This window comes from Aphis gossypii, unplaced genomic scaffold (genome assembly GCF_020184175.1).
Source record: "Aphis gossypii isolate Hap1 unplaced genomic scaffold, ASM2018417v2 Contig00534, whole genome shotgun sequence".
Classification (NCBI taxonomy): domain Eukaryota; kingdom Metazoa; phylum Arthropoda; class Insecta; order Hemiptera; family Aphididae; genus Aphis; species Aphis gossypii.
In genome coordinates, this window is record NW_026083147.1 from 34,905 (window position 1) to 53,952 (window position 19,048).

Consider the following 19,048-nt stretch of genomic DNA (forward strand, 5'->3'; position numbering starts at 1 on the left):
ATTTAACTTTCGGACATTGATTTACATCATATTATGATGACTGTTAGCTAGACATTCAATTACCATTTTCACTAAATAAATTTTATAATATAAAAAAGTGGGCAAGTGAGTACCGCTCTGCTGTACATTAGGTGCCGTATGGATCATTATTATATATTATAGGAGTGTTAAATTTGAATCCAATGATAGTTATCATTGTATACGAAAAACGATTCTGAACGAAGATGATTTGTCAGCCTAGGATATAATTTCTAGTGGTTGGTAAAAAAGGTGGTTTAAAAAAACCAGCTTATATTAAAAATATTTTGAAAATTAAATCACGTAAAGAAAACGCGAATCTTAATAACTGGTAAAATTTTCAAGTATCTACGACTTATACTTTTTGAATAATAACAAATATTTAAAATCATTTGAGGATAAATCGTTATCGTTACGCTATTTCGTTAAAATTTAAAATTCAAACGCACTTAAAATTTTTCCTATAATGATGCTTCGAGTTTTCTCTATAGATACTTGAAGGTAAACTTATGGAAAAGTTAGTGTTGTATTTTTAATCCTTAGTTATAAACACAAAAAATTTTATGATTTTTCAACTTCAAATATTTCGCAAATATTCATAATTTTGACGAATTTTCGTCAAAATTTGAACTTCAAATGCTAATAAAAAAAAATTGTGCCTATGTATTCTTATAATTTTTAATCACTATAAGAATAACATATGAGGAACTTTGTATTAAATTTTCAAGTATTTTGATAGGGCCAAAAAATTTTTATCGACACTTCAAAAATATTTTTTCAGAAAAATTGAAAATTTCAGTTGTCTATAAATAGCTCAAAAAAAGTCAAAATATTTTGAAATTTAAATCACGTAAAGAAAACGCGAATCTTAATAACTGGTAAAATTTTCAAGTATCTACGACTTATACTTTTTGAATAATAACAAATATCAAAAATCGTTTGAGGCTAAACTGTTATTTAACGCGGTTTTTGTAAAAATTTAAATTTCAAACACTCATAAAAATTTTTTGTCTGAATCCGGTAGAGTTTTTTTTACAGATATTTGAAGAAAATGTATGGAGAACCTTGTACCAAATTTTCAAAACTTAGTTATAAAAGAAAAAATTTTATGATTTTTCAACTTCAAAATTACTTGCAAATTTTCGCGTTTTCGACAGATTTCGTAAAAATTTGAACTAAAAACGCTTATAAAAAAAAATTGTGACTAACGATTTTAAATTTTTTTTAGCTACATTAAAAACACTCATAAGGAACCTTGTATTAAATTTTCAAAACTTTTTGGTCATCCAAAAATTTTTTATCGACACTTTAAAAAAAATTTCTCAAAAAAATCGAAAATTTCCGTGGTCTATAAATAACTCAAAAAAAGTCAAAATTTTTTGAAAATTTAACTATATACGGATACTACTGACATTAACATTTGGTGAAAATTTCAAGTATTTTCAGTGATTAGTTTTTGAATTACAACCATAAAAAAAAATCGATTTGGTCGAAAACTGGTTTTGCGTAAAAATTGCCGTTTTTCCGTCATTTTTTTTTAGTTTTTCTCGATTTTTTTTTAAAGTGTTGGAAAATGTTAACTTTTTACCTCTATAATGCACCAAGGATATTCACTTTTACATCGGAAACCACCCCCATTGTTTGAAATTGGAGCATTATTTCGACTAGTTATGCTGTACACAGACACAAAAAAAAAAAAAAAAAAAAAAACACACACCATTGTAAAATCAATACATTCATCACTTCGTTCAGAATCTAAAAAAAAGAACCAGGCATGCGACTGGACACGGTATGAGATTGTTCATATTATACTATATTGGTATCATAACCTACTATTCACACATTGTCCACGATCCGACGCAATCGGATTGCCTACGTGGTGGGTGGGTTTAATTGCGTTTAATTCGATTTTTCCCAATGATAACTGACAACTCGATTTGAATGCTCAAAATATGTTATTCGACTTTATACTAATTATCCTACAATACAACATTAGACTTTCGACGTCGGAGGCGCAGGTGAATTGTATTGTCAGATATAGATTTAGGATAAAGATTTAGTTACGTGATGTGATGATTGATAGCTAGACACTCGACTACCATTTTCGCTAAATACATTTTTTTATATACAAAAAGACAGGGCAAGCAATGGGAAACGGTATTACACCAGTTTAGGACTGATAGCTAGACATTTAATTAAAATTTTTCGTATTTATTTACTCGACTTCAGTACTTTTCTTACTTTTTTAGTGTATGATTTCTTTTCTAGACACCCGATTACAAAACTAAAATTGTGACTACTAGACTTTTTACGATATTTTCTTTACAGTCCCGTCTCCGACCTAGGGTACTCACTTAGAGCGAATATCACTTAGACCGAATTTCACAGCAGAGCGAGGCACATCTAGTTCTTTTATAAAACTCCATTCAATTTTATCACCATTTGAGTTCAACAAAATTTGTTTGTCACCTAATGTGTTGCGGACTAATTTGATCATGTGACATGCATCGAAAAATAAATAGACAGGTTGTGAATGATTCATAGGATGTGGAAAATAAAATTTTAGATCACTTAAGTCAAATTGAGCACCCAATCTCGTACACATATTTAAATTGCTATGAGCGCCATCAAAAGTTATTGAATGAATAACGACACCTGTTTCAAAAACCAACTCCAAACATGTTCTTAATAAATTTGCACGTTCATTACCATTCAAACTTCAAACCTTTTATCAAAAAGTAACCTAAAGGTAATTTACAGTGGCCATTAACCCCTACAGCCATGAATAAAAGCACATGTGTAGCATGGTCAACAATATCAGAGTCTGTATGTGCACCAGAGCCCATGTCAACTAAACCATGGAAATGTTTGCCGTCAAATTCTATTTTGTCCTTGATGGACATATCGTCGACTACTATATTACTTAATACAATTTTTTTTCTTTCACCATCAATGTAAGCGTATTAAATGATTCACTAGTAATACCTGGATCACCATTTATTACTTGATACCATTTTGCCAGAGTTCTAGGATGAGGTAACACATTGGTAAATTGTTTTCGAACAAAGTTATATGCTTTACTAGAATAAAACTGCAATATTATTGCAAATTTTTTCAGTTCTTCAGAATATTTACCTTTTTTACCATTTAACTTCCTATTTACAATATCACATAAACTCTCATTTCCCATCGACTACAAAACAAATAAGTTAAAAAATTAACTTAACTTAAATGAATTAACTAAAAAAATATATTTTGCTGTTTTTGTAAGATAATGATATTCGTAATGATATTCTATTTCATGTATAAATTATACTTTTTCTTAATAACATTTTTGAACTTAAAGAAAATTTATAATTAAAAAAAATTTTATTTATATATTTATTTATAATTTATAATTTCATAATCTACAGTAAAATACTTTTTTCAATAAATATTGATACATAAATACCATGCCATTAATTCATTATTTATAAATTATAAACATAAATAATGAATTATTTGATCAGTATTTAAAATGTATATAAAAAACAATCATTTTTACAACAGTACTATACAATTATTACCTTTAAAAAATTGGTAGCATTTTCAGAAACCAATGTTTTTTGTTCCAAAGTCTTAACTAATTGATCATAGGACTTTATTTTATTTTTTAATCTTTGGTTTTGAAGTTTTACATTTTTTATTTTTTTAACTGAAGAGTTGTGTTGTTTTTTTACAAATATTAAAATTTTTCTAGCTCTTCTTGGTGTAATGAAACTATCAATTTTAAGATCGTTGATGTATCGTGGGTACTTGGATTTTGGGGTAATTTCAGAATAACTAAAAATTATATCACAAATAATAAATTGTTTACACATATATTCAAATATAATTCTAGACAATAATTTATTAAAATAAATATTAATCTTGTACTTGGTTCACTAACTAAGTCTACATGTGATTCTGAAATTGGAACTGACAAACTTTGATCAATTTCAATACCTTTTTTATATTAGAAATATCAAATGGCAATTTCCGTTTACAACCATTAGTTCTATAGTAGAAATATTTTTAATTATTAAATTACAATTCATATAATTCATAGCCCTTACTTTATTTCAAATATATCATCTACATTCACACTTGGCACTGCACTAGGATTTAATCTACCATTCATTAAATAATCCTGTGGCTTAAAATGATTGCTACAAATTCTATAAGAAACCAAAACATTTGAAATTGAACACTTGTTCATCCACAATGTTCTGATTTCTTCATCTGTTGGAAACCTATTTATAATAAATTGAAATTATAAATTATTATTACTACAATATCTACTGCAGTTTTGTTATTAAATTTACTTGTGCCATTTTATTGGAGAATATTTGTCATTATATCCTCGTTTACAAAATGGAAGGAGGCATTTATAAACCATATTGAACAATTATTAAAATAATAATAATATATTAATATACCTATAGTAGTATAGGTAGGTAAAAAAAAATACAAAAAAAAAAAATAAAAAAAATATATATATAATATATATATATTATAAATTACAAAATATATACAGATTATTATATAAAATATAAATCATTAAAATTTCAAAACTAGGAAAAGTCGGAAAATCAAATAACAGCTGATGTCTAATAACCGTATATGAACATTATGCATAGATCTTTTATTGTATGCACAATAATTTTTATATCGTGCACCGATTAACATAATAACATCAATGCTCTCTATCATGATTCAGATTTTCCTTCACAGGGCCGGTCTATAAGTATAAGGTCTATGCCTATACCACACCCTGTAGACATTTATCGAGCAGATAATAAAGCACACAGCGTAATACTAAAACCTGCATACCAATATGTAGGAATAACCTAAAACCGTAGACAATTTACAACATTTACTGAAACAGAACTACTACACTGCACTGAGACAGAAAAATTTACTATTTGTCCAGAATTTCAACCAATACAACACGAATCGAAAGAACAACCATGTGAAATTTCTTTATTTAAAAATCCAGACCAGTTACCACAAAATTGTGAATCAGGAGTAATAATTATTTCTAAAAACATATTTCACAAACTTAAGTATGCCAACACATGGATATACACAAGAAAAGATACACTAACAATTACATGCCAGGGAATACTAGAGCCATATATAGAAAAAATTAAAAATCAGGGGATAATTAAATTAAATCAGGAATGTAGGGCTTATGCAGAACATGTAGTATTAAATTCGACTAGGGTAATAAAAACGAAGTATTACACAAATTTCATACCTAAAATCGGAGTAGGGAGTATATCGTATAAGATCAATAACAGTATCAAGGACATTAAAATAGAAAAGTTTAGACATAAGTTCGATTCAAGCAAACTCGATAACGTACATGAAATGGCACACTCATTAGACGAAGTAGAAAACATGATAGATGAGGAAATACTTAGACAATCGGGAGTAGAAGTGCAAATACCAATTCCTATTTAATGTACACAGTAATGGAGTTATTAATATTGTCGTTATTTCTATTGACATTCATTTATGTAAGTTATAAATGTAATTTGACCACTATGAGGGCATTAGGCCATCAACAAATAAACGCGAATAACGACAATGACAGACAGGTTGTTTATGTGACGTCACCGACAAGGGAAATAAGGCTAAAGAAAAACTACTAGGTGACACGCCAGATAGACTAGCCATAAAGGATATTCCGCCCTTGTTGAATGAAAAATAAAAAATGTATATAATTAAATATATAAATATTATAAATATAATATAACCTAATAATAATAAAAATAATATAAATTATTAATAATTATATAAAGACTATAACTTATTTAATTAAAATATATGAATAATTAATAAATATAAGTATAAAATATAATCACTAACACAAAAATGTTTAATTATACAGAAAAGAGACACATAAGTTCGTAATAATGGATTTCGAATTTTCAATGGTGAACAAAATAAGCATGGTTGTTATCTCCGGAGCTATATCAAATAACTTAGACCGTTTTAAGATTAGGAAACTGGAAGGACGACCTCTATTACTACCACTTAACGAAGAAGCTCGACCTATGGGTGAGACGGAACTTCAGGTGGCAGTGAGAGAAATAAAGAGAGTTTTCAGGGTTAAAACCGATCTGAGAGATGCTTGTTTGTTTGTCAATTAAAGCAGAGTTTGAGTTCAACGGAAAATAATTTAACAAAGGGATACATTGACAGTTATATACGTAGAGGTAATAAGGAGAACGTAATAGTATTATGGAACGGACACTCGGATAAAAACATTCTAAAAAGGTTAGATCTAGACCACTACCCAATGCTGAACATAACATGATATGATAAAATTTTAACAAAAACTTTTATATTCAATTTGAAACATTAAACAATAGGGAAATAATTTTTGAAGTAGATATCGGGACATATAATAAATCAGGAAGGCTACTTAATTTAGTAGAGACCCATGATATAATATGTAAAAAGAAACACCATACTACGTATGCGCATGATCCGAGAATGGATGTCAAGTATACTAAGTGTATATTTTATTATGTGATACGAAAACAAAGATACGAGAATTTAGTAAAGCACTTTTTAAAAAAAAAACAATAGGTATATAATATAAAACAATAACAATAGTTGCATTAATAATCAAAAATATGAACGTAAAATTTCTTTTTCAGAAATGCATAATTCTATACTCTATTCCACCTAAGACTGAACCGCTCGGACGACCAAAACTCGTTTTCTTTGCGCATCCCCACCACAAAACGTTCGCCGCCGCGATCTTCGGTTTCGGTCGTTACGAACAGCAGCTGTCTACGTAGTGAGCTGTATTGACACACTACCACTTGTTTGATTACACTCGCGCGCACATGTTCACATTTGTATTTATTACATTTATTTGATTGGCTGTTATTATTTTCCTTAGTGATTTTTTTTTTTTTTTTGTTCATATATTTTTTTTATTAATTAATTACCATGGACCCACCACAAACTGTAAGCCGTTCACCAATTAAAAAAAATCCACCAGGAAAGGTAAGTAAACATTTAATTTATTTACTTTTGAAAATTTTTTTGGTATTCAATGAAATGAATGTATAATGTATATATATACACGTATTTTATAACATTGGAAAAAAATCTAAAATCTAAATCTAATTGTTTTATTTAATATGCTGGTTTTATAATAATAAATTTTATTACAATTTCAGCGAGTAGATTCTGGCAAGAGACAAATGATTATTAATGCGTACAAGGCAAAAATCAATGTGGATCCGACAAAGTCTTTAAGAACAATCCGGCAAGAACTTTCTAAAGAATTGGCCATTGGAGCAACAACAATTTCAACAACCATAACCGAGTACAACACTACTAAAAGGGTAATATCTCCTTCCAAAACACGTGTTAAGAAAACATTTCGTGAAACATTTGATGAGTTTCATAGAAATGCGGTTCGTAGGCATGTACATAGTTTTTGGTTTAAACGTGAAATTCCTACTGTCGACAAAATACACCATGCAGTTTCGAATGACAACTCCTTACCGACAATTTCAAGGACAAATCTTTATAGGCTTTTAAAAGAAATGGATTTCAAATATAGCAAACGTAGTCGAAATAGTGCACTGACAGAAAAAACTGAAATTGTATTGTGGCGTAGACGGTTTCTTGAACAACTGCGTAAATACCGAGACGAGGGTCGACATTTGTATTACCTGGACGAGACCTGGGTAAATGCTGGCGAATGCACTAGTAAGACATGGGTCGATACAACAATAGAATCCCCCCGAGACGCATTTTTAGAAGGCCTTTCAACTGGTGCCGTAAATCCATCAGGAAAAGGCAAACGCCTGATTGTACTACACATAGGTTCAGAAGACGGCTTTGTTCCCGGCGCATTGCTATGTTTCGAGTCCAAAAAAAACACCACAGATTATCACGACGAAATGAATGGGGAGACATTTTATGAATGGATGGAGGGTGTATTGCCACGTTTAAAAGAGAACTGCGTGATAATCATGGACAATGCATCATATCATTCTATGAAGCTGGATAAAGCACCGTCGTCGCAGACCAGAAAGGCTGATATTATAAAATGGTTGGAGGATAAAGGCGAGGTTATAGACAAACCTATGTGTATACCACAACTTCTGGACATTGTGAAAAGAATCAAACCACGGCATCAGAAATACGTAATTGACGAATTGGCCAAAAAACATAACCGTGATGTACTTCGACTACCTCCATATCATTGCGAGCTGAATCCCATAGAAATGGTTTGGTCATCTGTAAAAAGGTACGTACGGATGAACAATACAACATATAAATTACAGGATGTCAAAAATTTATTAATTGAGGGCATCGAACGTGTGGATGCAGACATGTGGAAGAATTATATAAGTCACACGAAGAAAGAGGAGGACAAATTTTGGGAAATTGACTTCGTCGTAGACGATGTTTTGTCTGCAGAGTTGGAATCGGTAACTTTGACAATTGGAGATACATCATCAGACGAATCCTCCGACATCGATTCTGACTAATTTTTTGTATTATATTGACGTGTACGTAGTACAATTTTTAATTTTTTTTTATTTGTATTATATTATATTGACATTTACAATTTTTAATTTTTTTTTATTTGTATTATATTATATTGACATTTACAATTTTTAATTTTTTTTTATTTGTATTATATTATATTGACATTTACAATTTTTAATTTTTTTTTATTTGTATTATATTATATTGACATTTACAATTTTTAATTTTTTAATTTTAATTTTTTGTATTATATTGACGTGTACGTAGTACAATTTTTAATTTTTTTTTAGTTTGTAATTATTTGTATTATATTATATTTAGTTTATTATTTTAGCTATAAAATAAACTTAATTTATAATATTTGATGTTTACTTATTTGTATATACCTATTACAGCTTGATTATCTAATGATGTTAATTCAAAATACGTGCTGTGTAATTATTAAACACGAAAAACGGCGATGTTTTTATGATTCTCTGTATGCACGGCGGTCGACAACTGCCGACGACCGGCAATAACTATTAGCCAATCAGAGAACGCCTAGCCACCACCCGGGGGGTCCGACAACGATCGGCGGCTCAGTCTGCATGCGCGAAAGCGGTTCACTCTTAGGTGGAATAGAGTATATAAATTACAAATCAACTTTACGAAATAAATAATAAACAATAATGGATAGATTGGAGCAATTAGCTTCGGCAATATCGTTTAACATTGAGACGCAATTTCATATTAATCCAGCACAGGGAGAATGGCATAATTACACAGCTTGTTTTGATTTTCATATAATCAGTGCTAATGAAACTATATTAATACTTTACGAGGACGAAACTATATTGGAAATGATTGAGGCAACCAAGAGATTTTTATCTGATATGACAGTAGACAGAGAATTTGGTGAACCATACTGTTATGAATTAAACTATTACCTCGAACTAATACAGAATCCACGGGATATATTAAATTACAGTAGATAAAAAAAATATGTCTATAATGAATCAATCAAGTAGGGAAAACTGGTTGGAACTGTACGAAACACCTATCGACATAACATTTGACACATGATCGATAGGGTAGCTTCCATGACATTCCAAATGAGTAAAGGTTGATCTAGTAAACGTATTAATCAATTAAGATTGTTGTCAATGTGGATGATGTACTTCAAATAATTAGTAAGTCATTCCATGGGCAGCGAATCTTAATTGAGTAAAAATAAAATAAAAATAACATACAAACTGAAATGATAAAAATATATATATACACTTAGATTTAAGAAAATGTACTGTATGAATAAGTTACTATTGGGATATAAAAAATAAAAAAATGTGTGGGGAACTTTATAGATTGTATATTACTAACATATTATAATAAGTAAAATATTATTTGTATTAACTAATTTACCATATAAGGAATTATTGTAATCAACATTATATTAACCACATATTTTATTAGAATTATTAAACGCACTATAACCATTATGTTATACTATTTACTAACACTATATTTTATTGTAATCATAATTATAAATTATAAGAAAACTAACAAACATATTTAATCATTATACTACAATTTTATTATAATTAAACCATATTTAATCAAAGAATATATAAAATATATACATCATATTATACAACGAAAATATTTTAAATGTAAAAGCATACAGATAATTGTAATGTATGTCTTATTTCAATAACATGTAATCAAACATTGTAAACACTATAATATTGTAATAATTTGTAACTTAACCATTTTGTACTAAACTTTGAAAGATTTCTGTCTTTAAGACATAAACCTTTTTTTTCTTGGGAAGGTGCAACGTGCTTTGATACTTATATTAAATGTAGTATATAAATTACTACATACCGTAGCCAAAAATAACCTAAACATTGGGGGTGCAACAAACACTTTTATAATTACGATATGGGCGTAACGAATTTTCTTAACAGGACTTTAAAAGTGAGTAGTGTAACCGTGAACAATTAACACATTAACGTAACAGTTGTCGATCTTCAACGGCGGCGGAGCAGCGCGAGAACACTTAATATTAATTTATAACAATTATAGTATGTGGCGGTATTGGTCATGGTCAAAGACAGATCATCGCACGTGCGCTTGCCACCTGGTAGAATATTATAGATACACAATTACCACCCGATAGAATATATAGATGTATAATTGACGCACGGCGTCGCTCAGATAACGCAAAGCGTGGGTAGAAGCGGTTGCAGCTGACGCTGACCATCAGGGACCTGAAGGTACCGCGGGAATCCCTGGATGATATATAAGGAGGCCCTGAATAGGCACATTTCAGACGTGATCCACCAGAGTTAGAGCGAGCACCTTCACGTCACCCAGATCAATAATTTTGTCATTTGGACTTAGAATATTTTTCAATAAAAAACACTTAGAAAATATTTCACAGTCTTCATTTTTTACAATTATTCCATTCGATATTACATCATCCAATTGCTTGTACGTGGCACGTCACAATATTATAAATCATACATATTTAGTTCCGGGGCATACACACATGGAATGTGATGTTGACCATTCTTTAATAGAAAAACAAAAAAAAAATTCAAGTTTCTATATTCCACCTACATAATTGGTATCAACTTGTTAGAAGTACTGGGAAAAAAATAAGTTTAAAGTTACAGTAATGGCACAAGATGATTTCTTTGATTTTGCTAAGCTATTGAAGGATCTTTTAGTTACACATGAGCGTGAGCCATTTAAATGGCATGATGATGTGCAGTGGCTACAGTATAGAAAAGCTGATAAAGACATAATTAATTATAAAAATACACTTGAAGAGGATGCCTCATTCAAATCATTAAGTTTCAGACATCGTGGAAAATATGGTGATTTGAATGTTGAGAAAAGATATTCTCTTCCACTTTTAATTTCAAAGGAGAAGAAAAAAGAGTTGTTAGATCTTCTTCCACTAATATTACCTACATTTCATAGTTTTTATTCAGGATTAAAAGCAACAAATGACATTTTTGACAATGATCCAAATTTCGATGAGGTAAACTTTGATAATTACTAATTATATGACTACACCTATTGTTCGGTCTAGAAATTCACAGAGTGCGCCAGCAAATTGGTTTCAAATAATTTAACAATCCGGTTTCGTTATCGCGCCCTGCGCACTATCTGCCGGTGAACCCGTCCGCCGTCGTCGCGTTGTTTTGTGGGCTACAGACGACCGACCAGTTATCGTTCCGACTCGTTGAGCTCGTCACCGTGTGACATTTTTTCTCGTACGTGTCATGTCACCATTTTTATGCCATCGGTGGTACATGGTTTGTTCCTCACGGCTCACGTCGCTTCTATGCAAATGCATCGTGAGTGTGGTACACGGGTGCCTAATATGACGTTTTTTTGTTTGTATATCATGCAGCTAGTTTTGGTTTTAACGGCTTATATAGTCTGTTTGTTTTAATATCAAGCACACGGGTGCATTAAATTATAATATTATATCGCGCGCGGGTGCGAACTATTATTTATAGTGAGCGGGAATCGATAGGATCATCGGGATCCCCGAGAAGTGAGTCGGGCATATCCTATTTTGATTTCCTTTCGGTCGCCCCTTGTATAATATTATATTTGCAGTTCGATCATCGTCGAGTGGATCACGGGATTTTGAGGTTACTCGGATTCACAGCGGTTGACGGCACTGCACGGTAACGCGTTATCACCAAAAGTGATTCACGCATAGATAATAAAAGAATGGATAGGACATGCTAATACTCACTCTACAGCGTGCCGCGGTCTTTTTTGAGGAAGAGAGAACGACAGCAGAGAGACCATAGAGTAGTATTACTCTATGAGAGAGACGGACGATAAAGTGCCTTTTTCAAGGTTATCAATCAAGGTAAATTATTTTATCAAAAGCACCTTATAACCTCAAATAATGTTTAATTAATTCCCACATGATAAGGTTGTATGGCCTATCCATTCTTTTATTATCTATGGATTCGCGATATTCTTTATCATCATTATTCGTATAATATCAATATCGTTATCATATTTGTTATTATTATTTACGTTTTATTATTATATGTATAGCCGACCTTTTGATTTTGAGTTTGGTCATATATTATAATATTAACCATTTAAATTATCTAGTAGGTGGGCGCCTACATCCCATATTAATATATGTATATAATATATATATATATATATACGAGTGTATTTTATTGTTATTATTTTTTAACATTGTTCATGTATGTAGTGTGCTATAATAGTATTATGTGAATACAGTCCACTATTGTTGTAATTATATAACTAAGGTTTTTGTTTATTTATATATTAGTTGTTACCCAATACCAATTAGCAGATATTATTATTACAGTGTACAAATATTATTTTTTGATGTTTTATTTTATTGAACAGGTTGACACGGTACGTAACGGTCGCCAGTACAAAGTATAGGCACCGCAACGACCGGTCGGCACCTTATCAACCGCCTCTACGGCCTACGACGATACGACTTAGTTGTCTCTCCCATGAACGACCCAAAGGCAGGCGGGACGGGAAGACAAATCGCGCCGGACGAGTACGAGCCGCCGGCGATCGCGGATCTGCGACACGCAACGTCAACGCGACAATACGGAATTTGTATAAGAAGATGACTTGAGGTTATGTTTAATTTCTTTACTAATACATTAGTTATAAGTTATTTATTTTTAACTTTTTAATTTTATTTGTGAAATTTAAATAATCATGATGACTGATACAGTCTGTTTTATTTGTTACGGTAAATTTACTGTTAATAATTTTGTTGTTGTAAAACGAAAAGGCATAGGTAAATGTTCTTATAAACGCGAGTGTTGTGCATAATGATGGAAAAAGTAGTGAGTTGCAAGGACTCGATTCTGTTAAAGTACACATTGCTTGTCGTAAACAATATGCGAAAATTGATCGCATAAAGCCGGACGAAATTAATACAAATCCCGATGTACCGATAATTTCACCGATTAAGGGTCAGTTGCGATCTGCTCGTCCTTCATTCGATTTTAAATTAACGTGTTTTTTTTGTGCTGATAAAATAGATGATTATTTTTTAAAAAACGAAAGTAAGAAACCCGAAAGTAAACGTCGTAAAGTGTTTAATGTTCGAAGTCTTACTTTGCGTAACAACATTTTACAAATGGCATTAAAGCGAGATGACGACTTCGGAAAAACAGTTGGAAAAGGGTTATCGGTCAACCTGATTTAGTAGCTGCCGATGCTATTTACCACCATGACCGTTATGTGACGTTTTCTCGAACTACTTCCACATCAGCACAAAAAAAGAGGCCGACCTAAGGTAAGTAATAAGTAATATATCTGACGCTATGGAAATAATTTTTAAACATATTGAAGAGAGCGAGGAATGTCAATTTTCAATGGTAGATCTAACTGAAGAACTTGATGATTATAAACCTAATTTAAAAACAGTGAAAAAAAAATTGATAGAAAAGTATGGTAGTGATATTATCATTAGTAGTAGCGGAAAAGGTACGACGGTTTGTTTTAAATCAATAGGTAATAGAATACTTAATGAAAATTGGTATTCAAACAGATGTAATAACGTTGAAGAAGAGCGATTAAGAATAATATACACAGCAGCAGAGATAATTAGAGAAGATATACGATCACAGGTGTATGATTGTTCTTCGTATGAGCCTTGTTTTGATTTTCTAAAAAACATTGATACGGTTGTACCGAATACGCTTAAAATATTTTTAGAAGAATAATAATGAATAATAATAAAAAAGAACAGAGTTGACAAGAAAATGTACTGCAGTAGCTCATTCCATTGTGGCTGCTACTAGACCCAAATCGTTTATATCATCGTTACAACTAGGCATTTCAGTTTTGTTGCACAGGAAATTCGAATCTAAACATATTATTAATATTTTATCGAATCTTGGCTTTTGCGCAAGCTATCGCAAAGTATTGTTGTTTGAGGCATCTTCGTTATATCACCCACCACCAGATATTTTACCAAATTCTTTTTCTCAATTTATTTTCGATAATGCCGATTTTAATATCAATACTTTGAACGGTTTAAACACTTTTCACAGTATGAGTGGTATACAATGTGTGACACCTAATAGTGCAGTTTGTCCAGTAAATAGAATAAATAGATTAAAAACAATGCCAACGTCGGAAGATTTAGGAAACTTAGGAAAAATAAATATAAAAATATTTGAACCAGTTAATAATGAAGATGGTCTTAAAAACACAATTCTTGAAAATTTAAATAATATTAGTATAGAAGAAAATCAAATTGTATTACCGTTACCTCATTTATTATGGATATTGGGAAAATTTATCAAAATTCCTATTATCCCAGGATGGAATGCATTTATGGCGAATATAACAAAAAATAAAGTATTTTCTCAATCGAGAATAATTCTACTTCCTTTTGTTAATTTACCTCCTAGTAATTATGATACCATAAATACTGTTTTGCATTTTGCATCAAAAAAATGCTCAACATTAAATCAAAATATCTGTGTTGTGACTTTTGATCAGCCACTCTATATAAAGCTCGTGATATAGTAGCAAAAATTCCAAAATTATCAAATATTGTAGTAAGGTTAGGAGGTTTCCATTTATTAATGTCGTACATGGGTTGCATTGGTTATATAATGGCAGGAAGTGGTTTAAAAGAAGTTTTAAGCACAATTTATGCTCCGATAACTTCAGATAAAATGCTGACTGGCCATGCATACTCCAGAGCTGTAAGAGGACATACGTTGGTTCATTTAGCCCTGTCAAATATAATTTTACAATCTATTGAAATCAGTGACGAAGGAAAAAATAAAATAAATGATATGCTTTCAAATTTTAATTTTAATCCAATTGAGTTAAACCAAATTTGTAATGAAAATATAATGATAGATTTAGGTAAAAAATTAAAAAATCAATTAGATGTACTAAAAGAGAATGGTGCTACTTCTAAACTTTGGTTACAATATTTTGATATGATAACTTTAATGAAAGAGTATATAATGGCTGAAAGAATGGGCAATTGGAATTTACATTTTCAGTGTGTTGAAAAAATGATACCATTTTTTCATGTAAGTGGACACTTTCCATATGCAAAATCGTGTCATTTGTATTTAAACGATATGTCAAATTTAAAGTCTAAAATGACAGTTGATGAATACGAACAATTTGTGAATGAAAGTGATTTCACCATAAGACGTACAAACCAAATTTGGTCAGGAAATTGGTCGGACATGACTATTGAACAGACGTTAATGCGTTCAATGAAAACTATTGGAGGTCTCAAGCATGAATGAGGTATAACTGATAGTACACTGAGTAAATGGATACAGGGCTTACCAGCTGCACACGATGTTTGTGAAAATTTAGAAAAATATTGTGGTGTTTATATGGCAAACTCAGAACAACATGTTGACGCTAGGCTTTCACGAATGTCTAGAGATGATAACGATTTAAACATAGTACTTAAATGGTTTTCGTCTCATCCGCCTTTTCCAAAAGTAAATGAAATAATTTCTTTATCAACTGGTATAGTAGGAGATAAAACTATTAACTGTCATAACGCATATGAAATCGGGTCGATTCAGATGCAAAAAATGATCGGACAAACATATGGGTCAGTGAAACTTAAAAGAAGCAATAGAGTGTTACCTTTAGGTATAATAAGTTCTTCAATTAAAATAAGAGAAGAAGTATTACCTATAGATCCACTTTTAATTTTTCAAAGAATTTCTATCATAAGAACATCCGAAGAAGAATTGAAAAATTATTTTGAATACGAATTATCTCCGTATCCACTTTCATTATTTAATGAAGCAGGTATGAGGAAGACAAAAAAATCAATATTATACGATTTTATACAATCTACGAAACCTGAAAAGGTAAAACTTGATAACGCACTGAACGTAATAGATGGAGAATTTCTTTTGCATAGAGTTATATGGCAAATAAATTTAACTTTTAAACAAATTTTTGAACTGTACTTGTCCTATATAACGAAACATTTCGGGACCAATGTAGTTATAGTTTTCGACGGCTACAATGAAAGCTCGACTAACACAAAAAATATGGAACGTAATCGACGGGTGAAAAATACATCAGCAGACATTTTTTTTGATGAGAATATGGTGCTAACTATTGCACAAACTCCATTCTTATCAAATATACAAAATAAGACTAAATTTATAAATATTTTGTCTTCATATTTGATAAGTAAAGGTTATATTATTAAACAGGCCAATGACGATGCTGGCACTACAATTGTAAATGTAGCAATTACAATGGCACAAAATAACTTTGTTATGTAGTTGGCGAAGACATCGATTTATTAGTTTTATTAATTGCTTTAACACCGGTACAATATCAGATCATATTTTTAAAACCTGGAAATGGAGTTAAAGAAAAAAAAATGTATTTAATTCAAGATATTCAAAAGGTTGATGGCATAAAAATATCAATTTTATTTTTACATGCTATAAGTGGATGTGATACAGTTTCATGTTTTTATAATATCGGAAAAATAAAACATTTCAAACTTCTCAACCAATATCCAGAACTTCAAGAAATAATAAATGTATTTAACAGCCCAGACTCCACACCAGAAAACGCTTTTAAAGCTGGGGAAAGATAAACATTAAAATCATACGGTGCACCAAAAAATCAAACGAAAATAAATGAATATCGATATTTATCTTTTACTCAAAATACGACTAAAAAACAATTTAAACTGGCAGGCATACCTCCATCAGAAGAGGCTTTAAAACAACATTTATTTAGAACATATCTTCTAGTCCAAATGTGGTATGGAAATGAAAAAAATGCTGAAGATTGGGGATGGCAAACAACAAGCAATGGATTGCAACCAATATTTTTAAAAAATGAACCAGCTCCAAAATGCATTTTGGAAAAAATTACATGTGCGTGTTTAAAAAATTGCGGACCAGCATGCGGCTGCCGAAAACTAGGTTTGAAATGTTCTGTCGCATGCAAAACGTGTTACGGTCTTTCTTGTTCAAATTGTCAACAATCAACAATTGATGAGGATTCAAAAGAAATTTTAGACGAAAATCAAGATGAAGATGACAGTTTTTATTTCAATAGTGGTCCTTCTCCAAAACGAAAAAAATAACTATATAACCTAGTACCTACTGTACTAGTAGACTTTTTTAGATTCTGAACGAAGTGATGAATGTATTGATTTTACAATGATGTGGGTTTTTTTTTTTTTTTTTTTGTGTCTGTGTACAGCATAACTAGTCGAAATAATGCTCAAATTTCAAACTATGGGGGTGGTTTCCGATGTAAAAGTGAATATCCTTGGTGCAATATACAGGTAAAAAGTTAACATTTTCCAACAGTTTTCAAAAAAATCGAGAAAAACAAAAAAAAAATGACGGAAAAACGGGAATTTTTACGCAAAACCAGTTTTCGACCAAATCGATTTTTTTTTATGGTTGTAATTCAAAAACTAATCACCGAAAATACTTGAAATTTTCACCAAATGTTAATGTCAGTGGTATCCGTATATAGTTAAATTTTCAAAAATTTTTGACTTTTTATGAGTTATTTATAGACCACTGAAATTTTCGATTTTTTTGAGAAATTTTTTTTAAAGTGTCGATAAAAAATTTTTGGATGACCAAAAAGTTTTGAAAATTTAATACAAGGTTCCTTATGAGTTGTTTTTAATGTAGCTAAAAAAAATTAAAAATCCTTAGTCACAATTTTTTTTTATAAGCGTTTTTAGTTCAAATTTTTACGAAATCTGTCGAAAACGCGAAAATTTGCAAGTAATTTTGAAGTTGAAAAACCATAAATTTTTTTTCTTTTATAACTAAGTTTTAAAAATTTGGTACAAGGTTCTCCATACATTTTTCTTCAAATATCTGTTAAAAAAACTCTACCGGATTCAGACAAAAAATTTTTATGAGTGTTTGAAATTTAAATTTTTACAAAAACCGCGTTAAATAACAGTTTAGCCTCAAACGATTTTTGATATTATTTGTTATTATTCAAAAAGTATAAGTCGTAGATACTTGAAAATTTTACCAGTTATTAAGATTCTCGTTTTCTTTACGTGATTTAATTTTCAAAATATTTTGACTTTTTTTGAGCTATTTATAGACAACTGATATTTTCAATTTTTCTGAAAATTATTTTTTATGTGTCGATAAAATCTTTTTGGCGCTATCAAAATAGTTGGAAATTTAATGCAAAGTTCCTCATAAGTTATTATAATAGTGATTAAAAAATTATAAGAATACATAGGCACAATTTTTTTTTATTAGCATTTGAAGTTCAAATTTTGACGAAAATTCGTTAAAATTATGAATATTTGCAAATTATTTTGTAGGTATAATTCATAAAAATGTTTGTATAGGTAGCTAAGAGTTGAAAATTTAATACAAGATTTTTTATAAGTTTAGCTTACAATAATTATAAAAGAACTTAAATTTTGGTGTATTCAGGCCATTAAAACATA

General features: G+C 30.4%; 1 protein-coding gene across 1 annotated transcript; it reads left to right on the forward strand.

Annotated features, from left to right (window-relative positions):
* Nucleotides 1-6,720: 6,720 nt before the first annotated feature.
* On the forward strand, nucleotides 6,721-8,697 carry LOC114121108 (uncharacterized). Its single transcript, XM_027983279.2, has 2 exons — nucleotides 6,721-7,062; nucleotides 7,239-8,697. Exons 1-2 carry the CDS (start codon nucleotides 7,006-7,008, stop codon nucleotides 8,562-8,564), a joined length of 1,383 nt encoding a protein of 460 aa, XP_027839080.2. The 5' UTR covers nucleotides 6,721-7,005; the 3' UTR covers nucleotides 8,565-8,697.
* The last annotated feature ends 10,351 nt before the right edge of the window (nucleotides 8,698-19,048 follow it).

Excerpts from the sequence above, each read along its gene's own strand:
- LOC114121108 (XM_027983279.2), top strand. The coding sequence starts at position 7,006 with ATGGACCCACCACAAACTGTAAGCCGTTCACCAATTAAAAAAAATCCA. Across the intron at positions 7,063-7,238 it reads AAAAAAATCCACCAGGAAAG|CGAGTAGATTCTGGCAAGAG; the intron begins GTAAGTAAACAT and ends TTACAATTTCAG.